The sequence below is a fragment of the Triplophysa rosa genome, linkage group LG2, assembly GCF_024868665.1.
Source record: "Triplophysa rosa linkage group LG2, Trosa_1v2, whole genome shotgun sequence".
NCBI classification, from domain to species: domain Eukaryota; kingdom Metazoa; phylum Chordata; class Actinopteri; order Cypriniformes; family Nemacheilidae; genus Triplophysa; species Triplophysa rosa.
Window position 1 is genome coordinate 33404037 of NC_079891.1, and position 25114 is coordinate 33429150.

Here is a 25114-nt window from a genome sequence, read left to right on the forward strand (position 1 = left end):
TCTGTGGCTTTAGGGGAATGCCGTCTTAAGTCTGATCATTAATATTTGTAAACAAAAAAGCTACAAACAACAAATTTAATGTAAGAATTAAATTGCTCTCATCATAAACAGAAAACAAAGTTACTTACTAAATTAGCCTTTCCATGCCTTTCATACCAGAACTACTTCTATCTTTAAATTCCCAATTAGAACAAAATGTGATCCTGCTTGTGAAAACCCAGCGAGTCTTTTTACTGTTTTCTACATAAAATCATCCTACAGAATAATCTGTGAAAATACAATATCTTCAATATTGACTGAATAATGTCATTTCAAAGATTAAAATTTTAGTTAATGCTTGAAATTAATCTTTGATGCTTGTTATTTAATAATTCATTCGTTTATGAGACGTTAGCCTGGGTTTTCACAGGGACACAAATGTTTACATGCTGATCAATAATTCTAATGATAAATGTAGGCTAGATAAAAACGTTAAAAATATCGCAAATCTGCTTGAAAGGTTGAAGACATATAGCAAAAAGTAAACAGACTGACAGAAACAAATACTTTAATATTGCTGCATTTTGTTTACTGTTGTGTCTCCATTTATCTGCTCTGCGTGTCTGCACTAGTGTTGTTAAAATAAGCACGTGTCTGCTGCTCTTCATGCGGTGCGTCTTTGACGGGAGAAAAGCAGCGCACGCGGAGCGGAAAGGGTTCAAATGAAGCGCGTTTATAGCTAAAAGATATCACAGGATATAGCGACAAAAGATCAATTACATAAATGTTCCTGAGAGTACGCGTGATGTGATTCTCCATTGTGTAGACGCTCGGCTCAATTTAAACAACTGAAAGAGTCAAAATTTTAAATGTCTCGCGGTCCGGATGAAATGAAGCAAAGGTCCGGATCCGGCCTGCGGTCCGCCAGTTGACGACGACTGGTATATAGGAATGCAAGTTCGAATCCATTACATTTACGTTTACATTTATGCATTTGGCAGACGGTTTTATCCAATGCGACTTACATTGCATTATAATACACATTGTATCTGAGTATGTGTAATCCCCTGGGATCGAACCCATGACCTTGGTGTTGCTGGCGCCATGCTCTAACCACTGAGCTACAGTAAAGCATTATTGTTGAAAATACGGGAAAATGAATCCATCTATTGCCAACTCACTCTTCTGCATGTTCACATCACATATCAGATTATACAGGTATTTTTATTTTCAACTAAATGAAGAAAATATTAGAAAAATGGCTAACAGGTGTTTAATAATAAAGTGTATGCTGAGGTTAGGGGTAGTAGGGAGATCTTTATTGTCCCAATTAGTTGCCATCCATTTAATTATTTTAATAAATATAATCATTTACCACTCTACTGTGTAATGTATAATGTACTTGGTTTACCTTGCTGTGTCGAAACAGAATGAAGTTTAAAATATATGGACTCAAAATGAGCTCGTCAATGTCAATCTGATTGAGGTGGCCAAACAAATGAAGGAAGGCAAGGATTACTGTCTAATCAAATGAAAGAAGGTGGGATTTGCTACTGACAGACACCGAGGGTGAAGGAGTGAAAGAGCCAGCGCGATGTAAGTAACTAAATGTTTAATGCTCGACAACTGTATTATCATATAAATGTTAGGGCCGTGCATATGTCGCGTGTAAAAACACGTGCAAAGCGTCGCTTTCTCCTTCTTTCTGGCGCTTGTGAGTTCGCACTCCCTTGGGGTCTGCCATTACTATTTGAGCGCGATTGACGCGTGTCAACATTTTAATAACGCACCCGAGTAAACAACCGAGGTCCAGTAATGTGCAACGCGGTCGTCAACGAACGGATGGGGCCCGGTAAAACCTTCTTGCATATGGGCCTGGACCTGACTTGCTACGCCACTGATATTACACACACAACCACAAATGCGCGCACACAAGCAACCACACACATATACAACACATCACTACACACACAGAAACACAAGCACGTCTTCATTTTCCAATCTTTTGACATTTGGTTTGTAAAGAGGGTCTGGCTTCGGGCCAGTGGTGCGTTTTGTTTTAAAGGGGGCGTCACAGACGCACACGGCTCTTGTCTTTTCCTGTCTGCTTTGACTCATGTTCTCACAAAAAACACACTTAAGCCCTCGCTCCTTTCATTCCATATAAAACGCCTCTTTGTGGATTAAACCTTTTTGCAAGTACTGAACAAACAAATCTGCTTCTGTTTGGAGAAACGCTCACAAAACGCTGGAGTCGGAGGGCTACGCCTTTGATGGTTTGGAGCGGACCTCCGAACCCGCAACGCAGGGGATGTTTGGATTGTGTGGGAGACTATAAGGAGTTCTGGGTAAATATTTGGAGCTCTTTTCATTCCGTCACAAGCGTTGCTGGACTAGCCCGGGCGGGATGTTTTATGAAAGGGTACATACATTATCCACGGTACCGCCGGGAATGTGAGGGACCGTAAAAGATGCCTGTGCTAGTGTGTGGTTGCTAGGGCATCGCTAGGTGGTTGCCAGGTTGTTTGTGGCCCAAGACAAAGCAACCCACCTTCAAATCTCTAGAGCCCTCATGCAAAATAAAACATTACAAAAACGTAAATCAGCATTAAAAGAGAAATCGCTGTCTGGAGGTCGCCGAATCTTACGACAGGCCATGTCTACATTCCAAAAAGAGATCTTAAGCGTCGTCAGTGAGTCACATCACGTGAACGTAATTAAAAAACCTCCTTAATCCAACCTGATATATGATCAAATTCTATATTTATCTATTTACTGAGTGATTGGAGGATGATTATAATTGGAAGTCGTTACAGTAATAGGTTCAGTAAATGAAGTCCTCTGTAATCTGCTGCGTTTTTGAGGTGAACATAACTACCCGGGATGAGGCGCTTATAAAAAACATAAACAAGCACAAAGAGTAACAATGAAGAGGACGCCTGCGCACGCGGCGTGTGAGACGGGTTATTAACTGCGCTTAACTTGTTCAGACTGTCTGCTTGTCTATTCGTAGGTGTAGATCAACTGAGTGATGTTCGGGGTGTGAACCGTTCACAGCTCCACCGAAATGTAAAATTCTGTCATCATTTATTCACCCTCGTGTCATTCCGAGCCTGTATGACTTTATTTTCTTCTACAGAACACAAAATATATTTTAAAGAACTTTGATAACCAAACAACACGGACTTCAATGGACGGACACTAAACCACTTTTCTCAAAATATCTTCTTTTGCGAGTCATATACAGATACTCTCTTTGAATGACATGAGGGTGAATAAACAATGTGATGATTTAGATTTTTTGGGGGGTGAACTGTTCCTTTAAATCTAGATCTCAGATCTGTTCCTAAACCTAGTGAGATGCCCACGCATGTAACTCAGACTCCACCTTAATGGCGCGTTCACACCAGGGTTATTTTCAACCCAGTATTGGGTCAAAAAAGGACAGTTGGGTTAAATTTACTCAGAAAATTTTTATATTTCACCTAATAATGGGTTAAAACAACCCAGCACAGGCTAAAAAAAAAAGAGTTTGTCATTTTTTGTCCCAACGCCGGGTTAAAAATAACTCGTAGAGAGAGAATAATAATAATAATAATAATATTGTAATAATATCGTTCCTCTGTTTTGTTATAGTTGTGTTGTGCACGTTGTTATTCTCTAAAATTCAGAATACATGTTTAAACTTGATCTTTATAGTTATAGTTAGCATCCTTAGTGTGAACATGCCGTACGTCAAGATGAAAGTAAATGTGACACTCTTTACTTTCCTTATGGAAACTCCTGGCCTTGATGTAAGCAAAGAAACTAAAGAGTAAAATGTCAATTAATTAAAAGAATTACTCGAGCCAAAATCTAGGGTGACGTTACACAGATGCAATAGTTCATGAATGCGTCACGTTGAGCTTGGTTTAGAAGGGAAATGTTGAATATGACGTCGTATGCATAATATACTTCGATGACGTACTTCCGCTAAAATCTCAACCAGGCTGTTACATTCATTTTGTTTCAGGATGCACATGGATTGCGATCAACAACTTGAGTCTAATTATTCAAACACTTCGCCATACATCGAAGTGAACCTGTGAACGTTTTCTTACTAAACACGTCGTTATCGCTTGGTGAAAAATACACCTAAGTGCTACGAGAGCAGAAGTGACCTAGCTGGCTGAAAGTTTATCGTCCCGTGTGCATACAGTATACCCCATTATGAATCATTTCATATGGGTTGTTAAGCTTTGGAAGAGAAGTTTTGTGACTGAAATCTCTCACGTCCGCCAGAATCCAGAAGACACATCCCGATCATCTTTCCTTTCATACGTTCACTCCAAACTCATCATGAGCTCACCATGAACTCCTTTCATCTCAGCTTCACTGTGGTGATGCCCGGCTAATCTTAGCTCAATAAACAACATTCCTGCCATGAGTACATATTTCTGTGGATGCCAAACTTCTGCCTGGCACCCTCCTTTTCTCGGCCACAGAGATCTGAGGTGGAACAAGTGTGCCAAAAGCGAGAGGAAGAACAGGGGTGAGAAATGACGATAACCATCTTTCCCACATGCTCAGGATGGGAATTCCGTCGTTTGGCAACAAGTTACAATTTACGCCTGCAAACGATACATAAACTGTATATAAACACAGCAGCATTTGACTGCATATTATTTACAAAAAATACTGTGTGTATTATAATAGAATTGTGTGTATTGCTCTCAGTGTTGGGTAAGTTACTCTAAAAAAGTAATGAATTACTAGTTACTAATTCCATATTCAATAGTGTAATTAGATTACTGTACAAATTACTCTCTCCAAAAAGTATTTAATTACTTATTACTAATTACTTTCTATATCCTATATCAACCTCGATTAGAATTGATTCAAGGATCGATGTGAAACGGCTTATTTAATTCATTCAAATAAATAATAAATGACGACATCAATTATTCTTATTAACCAACCAAAGTATTCAAATGTGAGAAGGATACATTACAGCATACATTTTCAAGTTAGAGACTTATAGTTTTGATGTAATTTCCACTATTGAATATATAACACAGTATTTAGTTTAATTACATCAGAAGTAAAAACAAGAGTAACCCCTTACTTTACCTTTTCAAGGTAAAAGTAATTAAATTACAGTAACTAATTACTTAGTAACTAGTTACACCCAACACTGATCGCTATTAAACCACACAGACGTCTGCACAGGGAGAGTTGACATATTATCGAGACAAAAAGCAAAGTTCCCTCACTAGTAAACAACACCATTTATGAACCTTGGGATCAGAAACACAAATATACTTCCATGCTAGACATACTTAATGCGTCAAAGAGAGAAAGAGTAAAACTTTACACAATGAAATTTCTAGAGAAGGGTATAATGCGACTCTTACTTTGTCCAGCAGCGGCTGACACTGTGGCACTTTGCTCTCCGGACTCTCGAGTTTGACGATGCTGATGAAGATGCTCTCCTGTCGCTCGTCCTCACTGGTGTTACACAGAGACAGCGGGTGAGACTGAAGAGAGAGAGAGAGGATTTGTATAGAGTTAAAGTGAAAAGTGACTCACAAGTTAATGGAGAACAGAACATGGTTAATAGCTCTTTATTATGCTTAATTGTGATTGGTCAATTGCGTTCTGTGGTCAAGTACATTTGTACAATGATGCCAAACTGACCGCAGGCAACCGATTTCATACAAAGCGGTGTGCGTTTCTTGTCTCTCGTACCAGTTTCACATGATACAGTTATTTAAACTGAAATCAATATTTCAGCTTTATTTAAAATCTAAGAATAAATGGGAAAAACATAAGCAGATTGACATCCCTGAAAAAAGGACGATAAAAAGACATTTGATGTCAGAAACACTGACTAATAAAAGCAGAAAATGAGGGCACTCATATTTCCCCGCAATCACATGAAGCTCGACTGAATCCAAACCAAAAGTGACGGATTTAAATCACACACACACACACACACACACACACGCACGCACACACACACACGCATGTCTGGTTTACTATCCCCGTGGGGACAGTCCATAGGCGTAATGAGTTGTATACTGTACAAACTGTATATTCTATCCCCTATCCCTAAACCTAAAGATCGTAGAAAACATTTTGCATTTTTAGATTTTTAAAAAATATTGTTCTGTACAATTTATTAGCTTTTTTGCCCATGGGGACCTCAATTTTGGTCCCCACGGTGACACGAGTCCCCATGTGTTGGTGTGCATTCAGGTTTAGGTCCCCACCGGGATATACAAACATGAACACACACACACACCGAGAGTTAATAACTCCAACGGTGCGTGAGATCAGCCTTTGATGTTCATGATGAACAGATAAACGTCCTCTTCCTGTGTGTGCACATTTGATTAATCGTTCCCTTATCAGGGTACACCCGAATGAGATCAAGAGAGACACGCATATCATACTGGCACACATTTTAAACCGTATTGACTTGACTTTTATTTGAAATATTACTTTACTGATGTTGCATTCACCCAGCAGTTCTCTGATTGGCATTATAAATCCCTATTACAAATCTTAAAGTAAGTTTTACAGTTATAATAAAGTATTATTATAAGGGTCGCAGGTGCGTGATGAAACATTAAGCTGTGATAAGCGATCAAGAGAGCAAAACCCACAGATAAGAAAAATCACACAATATCACTTTAATATTTCAACTGCAATTAGATTCAATAGTGCAAACAAAAACTTAATCAATGCTGCTCGATGCTCAAACAGCACTCAGACACCAAATTCTGCAATGAAAGATCTGCCATCTCACCAAGGACTTCTCACACATTTCAAATAAAAATATTGTTTCTATTTGCAGAAAATGAATTATTATTAAAATAACAGAAAAGATGCTCGGTTTTTTACAGACCTCAAATACTGCAAAGAAAACAATTTCATGTTCACTTTTAAGCAATACAACAGTAATAATATTTCTACATGTATTTAGGAAAAGTTCAGAAAAGATTTTTTTATGTGATAACAGTTATCATGTGTCTTATGCGGTCAGTCTTTCACATTGCTGTTGGATGACTTTATGTTACTTCTGAGGTTTGGGTTTGTTGAAATTTAACGTACACTGGACTGAAATGGCCACAATAAAGAAGTCTCAGGACATCATGTATTTTTGTTATCCGTTAAATGATTCAACACAAGTGGACTTCGTTTCTGGATGCAACTTAGAACAAAAATGTGATTTCATTGTGGTTAAGGAGTAGTTTGTCCTTCCAAGCATGTGTAAAACATTGTGTCCTATAAAATGCTCTCCGAGAAAACGCAAGCTTAAAAAAACTCAGTGTTTTACTTGTACAAGCCCGTGACTCAATGCAGTAATAACTTAAAGAACTCAGGAGACATTGAATGAGGATGAATAAGTTGTACCCTCTTGTATAAAAGCAAACACAAGGCCAAAGCATTGGACATTTACTATATAACAAAGTGCTCCAACACTGATGCTCAAACGTGTATTTCTTCCCATCACCAGTGATGTACATACTTTGGTTGTGCAGTAAAAATATGCAAATTGTGACACAGCCGTGCATTTACAGAAGACTGAACAGATGAACCTCCCGCGGTGGGAAGATTCTCGTGGGACACAACGGCTGGCCGTGACCCACGTTACTCCGCTCTGGGGGTTGGGTGAGACACCCGCCAGCGCCCCTCATCCCACCCATCCGAGCGGAAATCCCAACGTGAAACTGAGCCCGGGGATGGGGGGGTGACATCAGCACCTGGCACATCAGCAGAGAGAGGCTGATGTCATTCAGACAGATGGGCTAGTGCGTGTCAATCAAAACAAGAGGAGGGAGCGAGAGAGAGAGAGAGAGAGAGAGAGAGAGAGAGAGGGCAAGAGACGCACACAGAAAAAGAGAGAACGAGTGAAATAAGAAGTAGTTGTGGGGATAATAAAATAAACTTTACATTTATCAGTACGTGAACAAAATAGAGCAAGACCATCCATCCATCCATCCATCCGTCATGTTCTATTGGTCACGTACTCATCCTGTTGGTAAAAGCATCTGTATGAAGGCATTTTGTCTGATCGAGGTCAGGATAAACTTCACGAAGACTTGACTTGAGTATATACTCCAGTTTACCATCTGTCTACGAGAGCTCGAGGATGTCACGGGCGTTAAACAGCATCTGTTTTCAATGCACCAGCGCTAGAGATTCTTCACTTTGACTCGTCTCTGCAACTGACAGCCGTAAAACTCCAGGCTTGATGTTTCTCTCCAAGTGTTGTTTGTACCAACCTAAGAGGAAATGTGGCCTTTCAACAAAAAGAAAGAGCGGACGAGAGCCTCTTTAATCCCGCAAACCTCCTCTCATCAAAACTCGCTGAAAGGGCCGTTTTCATCGATTCTCCCGAGGCCGTACGCCGACTAAACCAGCCAGAGGTTTCACAGGCACGCTTTGACGTCTGGCGTAAGCTAATCATCATCTCTGTCCCGCGAATGCCAACTGTACTTACCGTCAGGAGACTATCATCTCCGCTAGGTATTTTTATCTCCGACATCGACAAACAACATCTCTCTGACCCCGAAAGACACGTTCGACAGCAGAGAGCTATAAAAGAATGCGAAATGAAACAGTGGCACGCACAAACAGATTATTGACAATAGCGCGAGCCATCCATCTTAACGCTCCAAACCGCAGGGTTGGGAGGGCATGATTCAAGCTTTGTAGTGGCACATAAAGACATTCCAGTGCCATCTCTACCACAGTCCGCCTGCTAAAAATACTCCACCAGCCTTGAAAACAAACACAGGCGAGATAGTAAATAGCGACTGTGGCGAGGACGTCTTTTCTCTCCGCCGGCCCTCTGGAACCTCTTCATGTACCGCCAGCCGGGGCTTAAGCGCACGAGTCTCTCGCTTTAGATCAGACGTCCCACTTTAACTTTCTCTATACCTCTCATTTTAACCTTTCAATTACGCAAAGCGGCCAGACAGGGAGGTTGTTCTCTCTATTAAATTCTGCTTTTGTGACTCTCACTAAACCTTGTGTCATAGCGGGATCAAAACACAGTGACATGTCAGAGGTTCTAAAGGATGAGCTCATTTTCTGTTCTTAAGAAAACATGCATTAAGGAAAACATGCGCAACTTTCAGAACTCAAAACGAGAGTTTTTGAAACTAAGCTTTTCAAACCAACGTCTTTATCCCCTCATCTCGTTCTCATCAATCTGCGTAAAAATAACACAACTTTACACTTTCCGATTGTGTAGAATACATACGCCAAATTAATTTATTTGCCATCATGACATGTAGGGTGTAATTGTTTTTTGGGTATATTTATTTCATTCGTACATTTGACCGCGTAACCCGAACCCACCCCTAAAACCTAACACTTTGTACAGTATATTAAATACAATAAATATATAATATATAATAAATATTAATATACAATAAAACACAACACACACCAGGCAGGTACGGCAACAGATGCTATTTTTACAGACCCAAAAGCAATCCCCTTCTCCGTTCGCCATAAAACTCCCATCCAGCTGCGCACATATTTAGAAATTGCCGCCGCCATGGCGTTGGCTCTCGTGTGTCTTGTGACTGGTCGCGTCATTACATTAGCTTAGGACGAATTATGTTTTATTTAAAATATATTAAATAATCTTTTTAAATGTAATAATAAAGAGAAAATGTTTTACTGTTTGTCACGCTCATTTACTAATACAATAAACGTGGCAAATAAGGTACAAATGAACTTTAGCATTTAACAAAACAATCCATAAAGCCACACAGGGTTAATAGAAGACAACAGTCTGACGCAGGCTATATACGTCAGTGTTCGAATTCTTTCACTCATTTTCATTCACTTCTTCCCTACATAGTGGACTATTTGGCACTATAAAGGGATGAGTGGACAAGTGATCGAATTCGGATGCAGTATTTGCATCAAGACAGAGTAGAAACAACCATTAGGAAGTAGTGTAAATTAATCTAGCCAATCAGATTGGAGCTGACGGTTCCTGTCATTTTTCTGTGCGATATGTACGAGATAATCAGCGAGGAGTTTTTGGGCATGCCACTAAGACTACAGACCATCTCATAAAACAACTTGGGGATATCATGTATTGTTTGTTTAGTAGTTTGTGAATTCATATACAGATTTCAAGAAAAAGCATCGTGCAGGCCCAATGTTTAAAATGAGAACATCTGCACAAGGAGAGAGAGCGAGAGCGCTATTCAGATGGTTGTCTGCTATATGAATTAAGGTTGACTGAAGTCTACAGGCTGACTCACCCAAGCCGAACGTTCCCACCCTCAAGCCTTTGTGATATTCTAGTTCACAAGATTTTTGCAAATGCAAGATTTTCTCTTGCCTGAAGTTTGCTCACTTAGAAAAATAACATCTGAGGATCTTTTATGTCTATAGCAGAAATGGCTGTTCTCATACAAACATGAACAATACAATTAGTGACGCTTGACTAATAATAGTGACACCAGCAAATGAAGCACACATCAATAGTTGAATTTTCTCGTACAAAGACCTTTTCTGTGAAGCTGCTTTGAGACAATGCACACCGAGAAAAGAGCTTTAGAAATAAACCTGAATTATAATGTGACCCAACCCATATTTGATTCAACGTCCAAGTCATATTCTTTGTTGCCTTGCATTGTTTTGTTCATGATTTGAAAGCTCGCTACACAACATAAATGCTGATATCCATCTATTTTGGTTTAATATTACCTCATTTTTTTACTAACCGAGACAGGAACGTGCTATCAAATACTGTTGAGATTGAATAGATGCACAGCTTTTGATTTCATGCTGTACGGAAAATGTTACCTTGAAAAAGATTGAAATAAGGTTATTATTTGCATTGACACCATCAGAGGGCTGCTGACAGAACCGCTGAACTACAGCGATCACGAGAGAGAGGTGGAGTCTTGAAAAATGAGTTGTGGGATGGTATTAGAGCTCCAGCGCTGTCAAAACAGGAGCGGGTTTAGATTACAGCTGTCGCCCTCATTGGCTCGTTCAGTCTCCCATTGAGCCACGGAAACCCACACCATAATGAGCCGGCCGTAATGACAGAGAGCGAGTCAGATTGTCTACTGACTCAATGAAAAGGATTAGACGGCATTGTGGTGCCTTCCAAGATGAGAGGAGGAGACATGACAAAAATGGAAGCCGATAGAGGAGTCTGGGTAACTTCACCTGCAGAAACGGTCAGGAAGTTTCTCTCATTGAGACGCTGAAAGAAAACTGTTGAATGAGCCAGAGAATTGCAGCTGCGATGAATTACTGCTCGAGTCTTCATAAAACAGATAACATCCCATGCAATGAGCGAACTCACTTTGTACCGAAAGCAAAACTGTGGGTGACCACACATCAAATAAATGCTATATTGCCAAACGTGCCACAATCGTGTAATGGTCTTAAAGGGATAGTTCACCCAAAAATGAACATCCTCATTTCATTCCAAACCTGTACGACTTCATTTCTTCTACAGAGAACAAAAGAAGATATTTTGAAGAACGCTGGTAACCGAACAACACTGAGGTTTTTCAAAATATCTTCTTCTGTGTTCTACAGTCTTATACAGGTTCCAAACCACACGTGGGTGAATAAATGATTACTGGATTTCTATTTTTGGGCGAACGGTCTCTTTAAGATGATCCATCCAAAATAACATCCATCCATCCTTAATGTATTACAAATGACTCCCTCATCCGGGTTAGTGATTTAAATAAATCCAGAACCCTAAGTGGTGCGTTACTCATCCGGCACTATTTGTGCTACGGACATAAATTATACCTCAGTTGATGTGGTTTGTTAGAAGAGGTGTGCTGTTGCTTTTGAGTCATCACACTTTGAGGTAGTGCCCTGCAGTTATTTCACAATAAACCGTACCGTACACTCATTAACCATATTTAAATCACTCTTCAGCACAAGGCCTTTCACGGAATTCTGTTTGAGAAGTTCTGGCTAAAATGTTAATCTCTGGTTTCCTCAGACTGGGGGTCTTCTAGACCAGACATTGGCTCTGTTACAAACCACGGTGCATTATGGGATTGGAATAGCCTTCATACTGAGGCTGCACTATGATGCACTGAAATTGTCTAGGTAGGGTTTAAAACCGAGTATAAGAGAAAACACATCACTGATCAGACAACTGTGTGATCACAGGTCAAAGTTCAATATGCACACAAACCATCCACCAGAGGGGGCTATGAAGGTACATGCGCGCACACATGCACACGGGGTCAAAACAAGGACACAAATTAATGCACCAGTGCCCTACATTTATTCCCAGGTTTTTTCTTCACTTCTACACCATTGGAGTTTTGGTTACTTGTCAATTTGCAAAATTGTGAAACGATTAATGGAAATAAAATAAATAGAATATGATTAAACATAGTCTTCAAATAATGCGTACACATAAAACTTATGAAATAAAATGAAGTATAAACCCCAATCACTGTCATTTTACTCCACAATGTAAAGACTCTCTCTGTTTGTCGGGGAGTGTCAGAGGGAAGCTTGGAGTCGTCGTAAACTCTATCCGTACACAGAGCACCACATCAAAGGCTGCTTGTTTTATTGTTGTTTTATTTTGGAGAGTAAACACGGTTTGCTTGCACAAACAGACTCCATGGCAACCATCTGACCTTTGACAACAGACCGATCACGGATGCTTAAACAACCATCTGACCTACAACAACTAGACAATTAACAGCTGAACTAGTAAACTCAGATTTATTTTCGACTATTGGTAGTGGCTGATAAATCAAACATTACTGTGTGACACATTAATAATAAGAAAAGATATACCGAAAGAGGAAATTGTAGTGAACAGTATTAACCGATGAGACTGACCTGCACTTGAACCTTGAGGCATCAGTAATGTCTCTACAGGTCTTTTGATTGGACAAAAAAAAAAGAGAAAACACCAAATAAACAAACTGATGAATTGAACGGTATTTATTTTATAATCCAATAGATACGATGGTTACATCTGTATTGTGAATGATTTTGGCCGTGGTCTGGTACTGTGACAACCATACTGCAGTCTGATGTTACTTCTCTACATTACAAACAATAAATAAATAAAAATCAGATTTTGCTTGAAAAATGCACACTTTCTTTAAATGACAGTAAATGTCACTTACGTTGGTATTTTGTTGTCTAACGCAATAAGAATAAGACGCTTCTTGAGGTGTGACACAAATACAATGTAACGCGTGTAAAATGGCTTTCTAATAAAGCGGCTCATACGGACGGACGTATCAAATGTTCCGAGCGGCTTTGCTGCGGGAGGGAGAGTCACATAGGGGAATGGCATGGAAAATTGAGCGACAGGAATGCTCTCCCACTGTAAACACTGCTGGACTGTGGAATGCTGCCGCCGAGCTTTGATGTTCCGAGTCAAAATCCTCTTTATCGCGCCCGCGATCCAAACAGACTGCAGCGATAGAAAAACAGCAGGAAATAAAGCTCTTTCTTCATTACAGTATCAATCACACACACACTCACAGTTGCACCTGTTTCTATTGCACAAGCACGCAGAGGAGGCTGTGGAGTTTACAGAGCGGTCAGAACAATCCTCTCTCTATGAGGACGACACGTTTGAAACGTCTCCAGTAAACATACTGTAGCATTCCTGACTTTACTAAATCAAACATCACTATCAGGATTGCTTAGATTTTGTGATTTATTTAAAGCATTAGATGTCTTCTGCAATGCACCAGTAATGCACTCGGTTTGATTTGTGGTTTTCCAGTATGATTCGTTTCTTTTCTAACACCATGTCAGCTTCAATGGCTGTTCACTGGGAGAGCCAGGTTTACTCATTCAACAATAAAACTACAAAGGATTCATTATCAAAAACAAAACAGGTTTACTTGGTTGTAGTGTTAACCGTTTCAAAAGTGTCAACAGAATAAAACAAGATGCTAACAGAAGTACTACAGAGCAGTAAAATGTGCCGAAATGGTTTGTGTCTGTACACTGCAAAAATCAAATTTTTACACATTTGTGTTACCTTATTATTTAACCATCTGTAAAACAAAATGCGTTCACATGAGTGGCACAAGGACACAAGATTGTTAGGTTTCTTTGAAAGCATACAAAGTTTTGTGACGTTTTTGCAGAAAACAAGACAAAGCTGTTTGCCAAATGGGTATGAAAAATAATCCAATTTAACAAAAACAGGATTGTTTTTACCACAAATAATGGAATGTATTTTTTCCTGTTTTGAGCATCAACTTCACTCCAATTCCTTTAAAACCAAAACATAAATGCTTGTGTCATTCTGTGCTTCTCAAGTGAATGTATTAAGTTCTACAACTGTTTACATGATTATATTAAAAAACAAAGTAAAACACAAGTAAAATGAGTTTTGCAGTGTAAAGATGCAGGATTTCTCAAATCATGAGAAAGATATTTGGAAGAATGTCAGTAACCGAACTCATCCCCCATTCCAAATATCTTTCTCTGTGTTCATCACAACAATGACATTTATACAGGTTTGAGGTTGAGTAAATGATTTTTAATTGAACAAATTTTTATTTTTGGGTGAACGATCCTTTTAATGATGTTTATGAACACATGTATCTCAATGACATCATTTCTTAAACTGCCAAGCTCCTCTACATTGTTTGGATCATAAAATCTTTTTCTTTTGCAACTTTAAAGCATGTGACACACACACTCCCACATATAAACAGCTGCAGCTATGCCGGACGCACATCGGTTTCGTAACGGCTTCCAGTTTCACAGCTCTGTGCCACCTCGAGAGAAACAGGAGACAAGGCGCCTGCCATTCACCAGCAGACGGCCCAACCAGAGCTGAAAAAACGAATAACAGAATGAGAGGAGAAGATAAAAGGATCCCTCCATCCTCATGTGTGTGACGGGCCGCTCTGGCCAGCGTTCCCAAACCCCATCAGAGGCGCAGGGTAAAATCATCCGTATGAAAATCCCCTCTGCACCCGCAGCTCCACATCATTCCGCTTTAAAGTGTATTTTTGACATAATTACAGAAGAGAGCGAAGCGTCTTAAGTCATCTTCAGGAACCGGAACGTTCGGCCCTCTCCAGCGACAAACACATAAACACAGGCCTTCATCTCTCCTCTGACCATACCAGCACTTTCCTCTCCGCCTGCTGCCGCTTCAGGCTTCTCAGCACTTGTTTTTCTTTTCTATGCCTGCTTGGAACGAAAGTTTGGGTGCTGTCCAAATAAACGGTCTAAAAATGACGTTACGCGCATCAAATCTGGTCAATTACAACTTACAGAAAAACAAATCATAGTAAAATTGTACATTAAATGGTCAACATGTCCGGTATCACTCGCATCTTAAAGGGAAAGTTTACCCAAAAATAAAACTTCTGTCATCATTTATTCGCCTCATGTTATTCAAAACCTCTTTTTTTTCTGTGGAACATTAAAGATGGTATTTTGAGAAATGTCTTTTGTGCTCATACAATGGAAGTCAATGGGGTCCAGTGTTGTTTGATTAACAACATTCTTCATAATATTTTCTTTTGTCTTCTGCAGAAAAAAGTCATACAGGTTCCACACGTATTCCACCGTAAAAAAAACCCCAAAAAACTCAAATTCATGATGCGACCGATGCAGTTTTACATAAAAATGCTGTTTTTTCAGATAACTTGTTTTCTTCAATAAATTAAAACACATTTTAATGACACCCTGACCCGTCAGATGACTGTAACGCAATTGCTCGAATAAACCTCGTACGCATCCCAGCCAGACATTTCTGGAGCACAAAAGGTAAAATAGTTCTCTCATAGACAAGATTCCTGGATAACGGCAAACGCTGACACACACGCCTCATGTTTTCGGCACAGCGTGTGTACCAGGTGTTCTCTGTAAACAGTTTTCAAATCTGTATCCTCCTTTACCATCTACACAAGGACAGACGAAAACAGTCTACACGTTCACTGCTACTATAAAAAGTTCAGACATATGACAAAACCAGGCCAGGGTGCTTCCAAAGGGCTCCTTAACTCATTTCCTCCTGGCATATGCATTTCAATCGCAATGCCTTTGAAGAGCTTCTCTGTATATCCTCTAAAAGTGACTCGCATCGCTTCAATAGTTTAGACACAGGGTCAATTCTAGGTCAGAAATTCAGCCTGCAGAATATTACAGGTCGGAGATTTGAACGTTTTTTTAGGAAGCCGAGCAAACCTGAAAACAACGTGGCTGTTCAGCACAAAACAAAAGCAACTTCAGAAAATCTGTTTGAATTTGTGACTTCCAGTATGTGGTATTGCGAAATTACCAAAAAAATGAACATTCTGTCATCATTTACTCCCCTTCGAGTTGTTCCAAATCTGTATAAATGTCTTTGTTGTGATGAACACAGAGAAAGATATTTGGAAGAATGCTTTTAACCAGACACATTTGGCCCCTTATTGTCTTCCATAGTAGGAAAAATACAATGGTAGTCAAAAGTGCCCCAGAACGGTTTGCCGTCCTACATGTTTTGTTCAACAGAACAAAAAAATGATCAAATTATTTTTCATACAATTGGGGTCAATTGGGGCAAGATCTGTCTGGTTACAAGATTTCTTCCAAATATCTTTCTCTGTGTTCATCAGAACAAAGACATTTATACAGATTTGGAACAACTCGAATGTGAGTAAGCGATGACAGAATTTTCATTTTTGGGTGAAGTATCCCTTTAAAGATGTTAAAAACCGGCTCGTTATTTTTAAAGGGATAGTTCACCCAAAAATAAACATTCTGTCATCATTTACTCACCCTGACGTTGTTCCAAAGCTATAGAAATGTCTTTGTTCCGTTGAACACAAAAGAAAATATTTGGAAGAATGCGGGAAACCAATCAATTCTGGGGCACCATTGACTACCATAGTAGTTTTTCTTCCCACTGTGGTAGTCAATAGTGCCCCAGAATTGATTGGTTACAAACATTCTTCCGAATATCTTCGTGTTCAGCACAAGAAAATGTATATAGGTTTGGGGTACAACTTCTGGTTGAGTAAATGATGACAGAATGTTTATTTTTGGGTGAACTGTCTGAAACTGCTGCAAAACGTTGGTCTCATTATCGCCATCTCTGTTTGAAACATAAAATTGCAGGTAACTTTTTGAGCTTATAATTACGTGGGACGAAGTCAAATGATGTTAAACTGACATTTCCACACAAAATATGACCTAACAGCTTCACTTATAAATCATTATTATAAGCTTATTGTTGTTATCAAGGGTAAGGAAAGGACACACCAAAACTAAACAAAACTAAAAATAAACTACAAAAGAATTTCATTTTGACCTTAACTCCGCCCTTAAATGTATAAAGAACTTTATTCAGAACTTTTTTTGGTGGCTGTAGATCACATGTACTGTACTGGGTTCTGTTGAATTTCTCTCCTACGCAGTACGACCGGGCAAACACTTCTGACACTTGCTGCCAATAGCAACATCCCCAGAACCAACCGCACGGGTTTCAAGCAGGAACTTTGTGCGTAATCATTCTTCCAAAAATCCGTCGTCTTGCCTCAGCGTCTATTCTCTTTCCATTTCGCGGTTGAAAGCAGATCAAAGGGACGAAAACACAGCAGTCACGCTCGGCGGTAACAGCTAGAGGGTTCGAGTTTCATTTTCAAAACACGTTTGCGAAAAACAGCCCATCCCGCAGCTGAACGCATGCCAACGTGCACGTCAAACCTGCGCTGCCGTTCAAAAACAAACCGCACGAGGAACCGGCTCATCTGAGCGGGGAACAGATAAACGATATTAAGCGGGTTCAGATCGGGTCAACAGTTGCGAGTTACGGGCCGGCTCTATTGTGAAAAGGTGCTGGTTTCACGCGTCATCCGTCGCGGAGAGAACAAAAGACCACGCGGAGACAATCGGGTCAGAATCTGCCTTCGCCTCAGGTAAAACCAGGGCATCTGCAGGAAGCCAGGATAGAGTCTGACCTCCGACACACCGTCAAAACTGATCTCAAGTCAGCTTCTGTAATGTGAGAAGAGCTGTTCGCTGAAGGCGGTCATCACTTATAGCGTCTCACTTCCTCCATGAGTGAGCACTTCTCATGTCCTCAGGGGACGGACGATGGAGACGCCGCGACTGGAACACTCTGACTGTGTGTGTGTGTGAATGGTCATAAATATGTTGAGATCATTTCACCCTAAAATCAAAAGAAACAATAAGAAATAACATTTGGCATAACATGATTTGTTCATCGCCTACAGTAATATAAAAACTTTATAAGTTATTCTTTTGCACAAGAGCAAATCTAGCAGAATAATAAAACTTGTGAGCAACTTCTTGTTTTAAGCTATCTTCATTGGTTTACAGGGATAGTTCGCCCAAATATAAAAATGCTGTCATCATTTATTCACCCTCATGTTAAACCCTTGTCAAAACCTGTATATTGAAGTTAATGGGGTCTAATGTGGTTTGGTACCGACATTCTTCAAAATATCTTCTTTTGTGTTCTGCAGAAAAAAGTCAAACAGTAAATGATGAAAAAAATCCTTTTTTGCGAACTATTCCTTTATTCAACTCACAACCGAATCAGGATATTCAGAGGGGGAAAAATTATGACTGTATATATGATATATTTTCTGTCTAGATTTTGGGGCTGTTACACAAAGGTGACTTAAAGGGACAGTTCACCCAAAAATGAAAATTGCGTATTCATTTACTCACCTTCAAGTTGTTACAAATCTGTCTAAATTTCTTTCTGATGAACGCAAAGATATTTGGACGAATGCTTGTAACCAAACGGTTCTTGGACCCCACTGACTACCATAGTAGGAAGAATGACAATGGTAGTCAAAAGTGCCCCAGAACTGATTGCTTTCCTTCTTCAAAATATCTTCTTTTATTTAACAGAACAAAGAAATTTATAAAGAATTTTTTCCTGCTGTGGTAGTCAATGGGGTCCAAGAACTGTTTGGTTACAAGCATTCCTCCAAATATCTTTCTCTGTGTTCAACAGAACAAAAAAATATATACAGTATACAGATTTGGAACAACTCAAGGGTGAGTAAATGATGACAGCATTTTCATTTTTGGGTGAACCGTTCCTTTAAGGTCCTTTGGAGAAGAAAATTATTATTTTATGGCACCTTTTATTTCTATAATAAAAATATATTTATTTCTACATATTCTTTTATTTTAATCTGGATGTGCTTGTGTTACATAGTCCTGAAACTAGACACATTGACAAAAAACAGACGCTGCTTTATGGTTCCGGGGTGTTATGGAACATGGGGTGGGGGGGTTCAGGCACAAAGGGACACGTTCAAGAAAATTCCAGCTTCAATTTAACCCCGAGCTTTTGTGGGCATGCCAGGACACAACTTCAGATCTAACACACACACACCTGCACCAGCGGGCAGTGAGAGAATGACAGAGATCACATCAGTAAATCATGAATCAGTGCACAGGTGAAGAAAATCTGCACATGGGTGGGCTATAAGACCCTCCTCAACTCTCACACACAACACAAACCTCACTCTCAATCACTGCTGGCACAAACTAAAATGAGCAACACTGCTAACTCAACTGTAAAAAACATTGGCATTTTATTAGGGTTCGAGAGCGAAGCTCTAGAAACCTATTGTATTTGTATGTTTTATTATTATTTTATTTCTGTTTTTCCTTTTAGAGCTCCAGTGTATGAAATTTAGCGGCATCTAGTGGTGAGGTCGTGACCTGCAACCAATGGCTCCCCCTCTCACCCCTGTGCTGACACAGGACTAAGATGTCCTCACGTTTTCTCTTCTTGTCGAAGGAGATCAAATATTTATGAAACACGTTCTGTAGAGCAGTTTGTCCTTTTAGGGCTACTGTAGAAACAACATGGCGAATCCCATGTATAAGGGGACGGTGTGTGTATATAGAAACAGATCATTCTAAGATATAATTAAAACATAACGCTTCATCATGTAAGGTCCTTATACACCTCGGAACACATTGTTTTGTATATTATTTTGCATTTCTGTCAATAGATCCTGCAAAAAAGAACACACAGCACCTTTAACACACATTTATCACCGACTGAAATATTATGAGTAGCAGTTAGCGTCGCATTTCTGAATGTTGCACGTGGTTCGCATATTTGAAAAATGCACATTACAAGCTGTAAAATTTTCCCACAGCTGTGTCCCGAGACCGCAGAAAAAGGCCAACACATCAAACAGAGTCTGAATAAAACCAGAACTGTTTCAAAAGCCACTTCACCTGTGCTGAGCTCACCGCAAGAGACAACAAGACAGCACAGACAAAAGACAGAAGAGAAATGCAGAACTATAGAACGTTCCTGGTGGGGGAAAAAACAAGAAAGCCAAACACAATAGAGCGCTTTGAACTGAAGCTGAGAAGGTTTTCTCTCCTTCCTGGTGGTTTGGCAGAGAAATATGGAGAACATTTGACTCATGACACTTCTCTACATGCCTGGTCACAGTTCGTATGGAAATCTCATTCACCAAGTGCACACTTATTAATGCTCGAGACGGGAACTTACAGGTATGCTTACAGTAAGCAAAGCTCTTATGGACTAATCTCACAGGAACACAATGCGTTTTAGAGAAAGATACATTTCAGTTCCGTTAATGTGGCAAAGCTCAGCATTTCTCCACACTGCTGTAAGCATGCGGCGTCTGAGGAGAGGGGCGGGTGGGGTTGAGTCAGGACGACCTGCTGACAGAAGCATGCTTCACTTGATCACAGCAGATTTATTAGAGGAGGTTAACTAAGGGTTAAGTGGCTCACGCTGGGGTTAAGATCACAAGGCACTCATGGGATTTGACCTTACGACCTATCACTTCTTTTCAATGACCGCCTGCCGATCTTTACATGACCTAATGTACGAACACAACAAAAACACAATACGTGTATATAACTTAAAAGAGAAGTTGCGTATAATTATTAGGGCCGTCAAACGATTAATCGCGATTAATCGCATCCAGAACAAAATTTTGTGTTACATAATATATGTCTGTGTACCGTGTATATTAATCTTGTATTTGTATTTATAAAAACATACACAGACATGCATACGATTAAGAAAAATATAAAATCCAAAAATATCTTATATATCTAAAATATAACGGTAAATATAAATAAATGCATGCAACTATTACACATTTCCTAAATTTGGATATGTATGTGTTTATAAATACAAAATGAATATGCCCAGTACACAGACATCTATTATGTAAACACAAACTTCTGTTCTGGATGCGATTAATCGCAATTAATCATTTAAGAGTTATACACGTTGCAAAACACACTAAACAGTGATGTTTACACTAAAACCAAAGGTGAACTGTCAATCATAACAGTTAAGCTGTCACGTACAGTGTGTAGGCATCGTGGACACGTTTACTGCACGGCTCTGAATGATTGCGAGTGATCGGTCATAACATTCAAATCTTTGTCCACGGTGCGAATCCGTCCACAACATGCAAATGTTTCAGTTCAAAGTTTTGTTTGCGGTGAATATTAACGTCTGATGTTAACAGCTCGGGCAGGTACTCTACCGCTTCAGATAGCGCACAACTTTCTCCAGCGTGACTACAGGCGATAAGATTGTGCGTGTGTGTATTTTGGCAACTGGACAGAGTTTAACATCAGAGGTGCCAGAAACTCGTGTTATGAAAGGTTAGGAAAACATACAGAAGCGTTCCCTGCGGCATTACTGTCCTTAACCGAACGCAGACAGAATAAACTCTTGTCACGTGCGACGTCTCGGATTCTCGGTTTAGATGTGAGAGGGAAAAAAACACGAGAAGAGATGATGAAATACAATCCTATATCAAACCTAAAGAACGCAAACCAACATGAAAAACAAACAGGATTAGAGATGCAACGGTGTGAAAATTTCACATCACGATTATCGCGATTTTGTTACAATGTGCTGGAAGTATCCAAAAAGTTCTGATACAAAGTTGTACATGGATGTTACTTGTTAAAAGCACTTTTAGTTGTCAGAAACATCAAATAAATAACATGAATATTAAGTCTGTCACAATGGGATCATTAGGGAAATGTTTCTCTTGTTCAGGTTGAACACGACCTTAAGTAAATCAGACATTCATGTAAACGCAACACAAATCAGAAAATCATCTGTCTGCATGTGTCGTGACTAATCTGGTGTACTTTAGGACCCAGGAGACACCTGCAGTCATAAAAGCGAGCGCCAAAGAAACAGACAGAGTTCAATGGCGCTTTAAAACCATCAGTCTGTCTAAAGAAATATGAAGTAAACGTGTTTCAGTATATCTGTTTTTTTCCCTCTCACATCTAAACCGAGAATCCGAGACGTCGCACATTTTTGGACTAAAAGCCCTGTGATCACAAATAAACGGGAGCAGACGAGGATGTATATGATGTCTCATATCAATAACATTATTTTGCTTGTTTATTTTTGACCTCCTGACATAATTGACCGAAACCCGCGTTTCATAGTGCGCCTCTGTTATACTGTTGCTAACTTCGGCTGACGCTGGACAGTATTTACAGTTAGCAACGATAAGTTGGTACGGTTTAATGATAACTAAAATATGACATGTTACTAACCGTTGGATGTTTTTATCGTGGTGAAACCAGTCATCGTTACATCGCTAAACAGGATGGAAGATAATGAATCGTGTCTCTGTGATGAAATGACCGAGTTGTAAAAACAGGAATCTGCAGTGATTCATCGCTCGGAGTGAATGAATGAATGAATGAATGAATGAGTGTGTGCGGGTTAATCCAGTTAGTCTGCGAGTCCCTAGACTAGTTGTGCTTTCATGTGGTGTAACCTTCAGTGCCGTCTGACTCACTTTGACTCATTTGAGACCCTCAGGTGAGATTCCACACATTCATGTGTCCTGTGATTCTTTCGGCTCTTTTCTGCGGTTCTGAGCAATAACACTGGATCTCAATGTGCGTGATGACATGTGGCCGTGACCCGCCTTTAGCACTCGTTATTTATTCAAACATATTAACTCCCGGATTCATGACACAGCCCCTCGACCCATGATTCAGAGGTTCTGAGGAACATGGAAGCAGGGAAAACTGAAAGGATGTCAAAGAATTTTAAGACTTCGTATTATATTGATGAAACTCTTTTTCAAACAAGGAGCACAGGACAGCAGTAGATGTCTTGTTTGATTTTGGAAAGTGTCAGTTAATGCTGACAGTACGTGAGTCGCAGGAAGGGGTAGAAACGGCAGTTTTAAGAGAGATCTGTGGCCACGGGGGATAGAGAGGAGGAGAGGGGCGGACAGATGAGGCCGCTGTATGTCCCAGCATGCAACACCTCTGGGCATTTAAACACGGCCGTCTGGTGCACATCCTCCTCTAACCTGTTCAATCATTGTGTGTGTTTCCAACCTCAGTGACAAGTTTACTCAAAATCTCAGACTTATAGTAATTCATTTCAAGACGACCTGAAAGAAAAAAGTTTCTGAAACAAGAACAAAACTCACTGATGTGATCATGGAGTTAACCAGACAAGCGGTTTGAGTGACAGAGAGAGAGAATTTGTGTGTCAGAGAAAGTGTGTGCTAGAGTGAGTGTGTGTGTTTGTGTAAGAGTGAGATGTGTGTGTGACAGAGAGAGAGAATTTGTGTGTCAGAGAAAGTGTGTGCTAGTGTGTGTGTGTGTGACAGAGAGAGAGAGAGAATGTGTGTGCTAGAGTGAGTGTTTGTGTAAGAGTGAGATGTGTGTGTGTGTGTGTGTGTGTGTGTGAGAGAGTGAGTGTGTGAGAGTGAGTGTATGTGAGGATGTGTGTGTGTGTGTGAGAGAGAGTGAGTGTGTGTGAGAGAGAGTGAGTGTATGTGAGGATGTGTGTGTGTGAGAGTGAGTGTATGTGAGGATGAGTGTTTGTGAGAGTGAGTGTATGTGAGGATGATGAGTGTGTGTGTGTGTGTGTGTGTGTGAGAGAGAGAGTGAGTGTATGTGAGGATGATGAGTGTGTGTGTGTGTGGTGACAGGAGAGAGAGAGAGATGTGTGTGGCTGATGTGGAGTGTGTGTCGTATTTGTGTAAACGAATGAGGATATGTGTGTGTAGTGGTGTGGTGGTGTGTGTGGACAGAGAGAGAGAATTCGTGTGTACGAGAAGGTGTTGTGGCCTAGAGTGGTGATGTGTGTGTTTGTGTGTTTGCTAAGAGTGAGATGTGTTGTGGTGTGGTGTGTGTGTGTGTGTGACAGAGGATACTAGAGGAATTTGGTGTAGTCCGAGAAAGTGTGTGCCAAGAGTGGAGTGTGTTGTTTGGTTATCAGGAGTGGGATTGTGCGTGTGTGATGTGACAGAGAGAGAGAATTGGTGTGTAGAGAATGTGTGTGCTATGGTGTGTAGTTTGGTTGGTTGTAATGTTATTGTGTGGTGTGGTGTGTGACAAGAGAGAGAGACATTTGTCGTGTCAGAGAAGTGTGTGCTAGAGTGAGTGGTTTGTGTTTGTGTGAAGAGGTGAGGATGTTGGTGTGTGACTGACCAGAGAGAGATGTTTGTGTGGTCAGAAAAGTGTGTGCTGAGTGGTTGGTTGTTTGTGTAAGAGTGTAGAGATGTGTGTGTGCACAGGGTCAGAGAATTTGTGTTCAGAGAAGTGTTGCTAGTGTGGTGTGTGGTGTGACAGAGGAGAGGAGGGAGAAATCGTGGTGTCTAGGAGTGAGATGTTTTGTGTAAGAGTGAGGATGTGTGTGTGTGTGTGTGTGAGCAGGAGGACGAATTGTTTGTGTGTGTGTGTGTGTGTGTGTTTGTGTGTGTGTGTGTGTGTGTGTGTGTGCGTGTGTGTGTGTGTGTGTGTGTGTGTGCGTGTGTGTGCGTGTGTGTGTGTGTGTGCGTGCGTGTGTGTGTGTGTGTGTGTGTGCGTGTGTGTGTGTGCGTGTGTTTGTGTTTGTCTCTGTCTGTGTGTGTGCTTGTGTGTGTGTGTGTGTGTGTGTGTGTGTGTGCGTGTGTGTGTGTGTGTGTGTGTGTGTGCGTGTGTGTGTGTGTGTGTGTGTGTGTGTGTGTGTGTGTTGTGTGTGTGTGTGTGTGTGTGNAGATAGACAAGTAAATATGTGTGTGTGTGTGTGTGTGTGTGTGTGTGTGTGTGTGTGTGTGTGTGTGTGTGTGTGTGTGCGCGTGTGTGCGCGTGTGTGTGTGTGTGTGTGTGTGTGTGT

At 40.3% G+C, this 25114-nt stretch overlaps 1 protein-coding gene across 2 annotated transcripts in view; it reads right to left on the minus strand.

Moving 5' to 3' along the window:
* Nucleotides 1-25114, minus strand: part of LOC130570574 (E3 ubiquitin-protein ligase RNF43) — an 84045-nt gene that overhangs the window by 27893 nt on the left and 31038 nt on the right. For both annotated transcript variants that reach the window (XM_057360945.1, XM_057360937.1), the window contains exon 2: nt 5373-5495. In XM_057360945.1, the coding sequence (XP_057216928.1) occupies nt 5373-5495 (123 nt within the window). The remainder of the gene's footprint in view (nt 1-5372; nt 5496-25114) is intronic.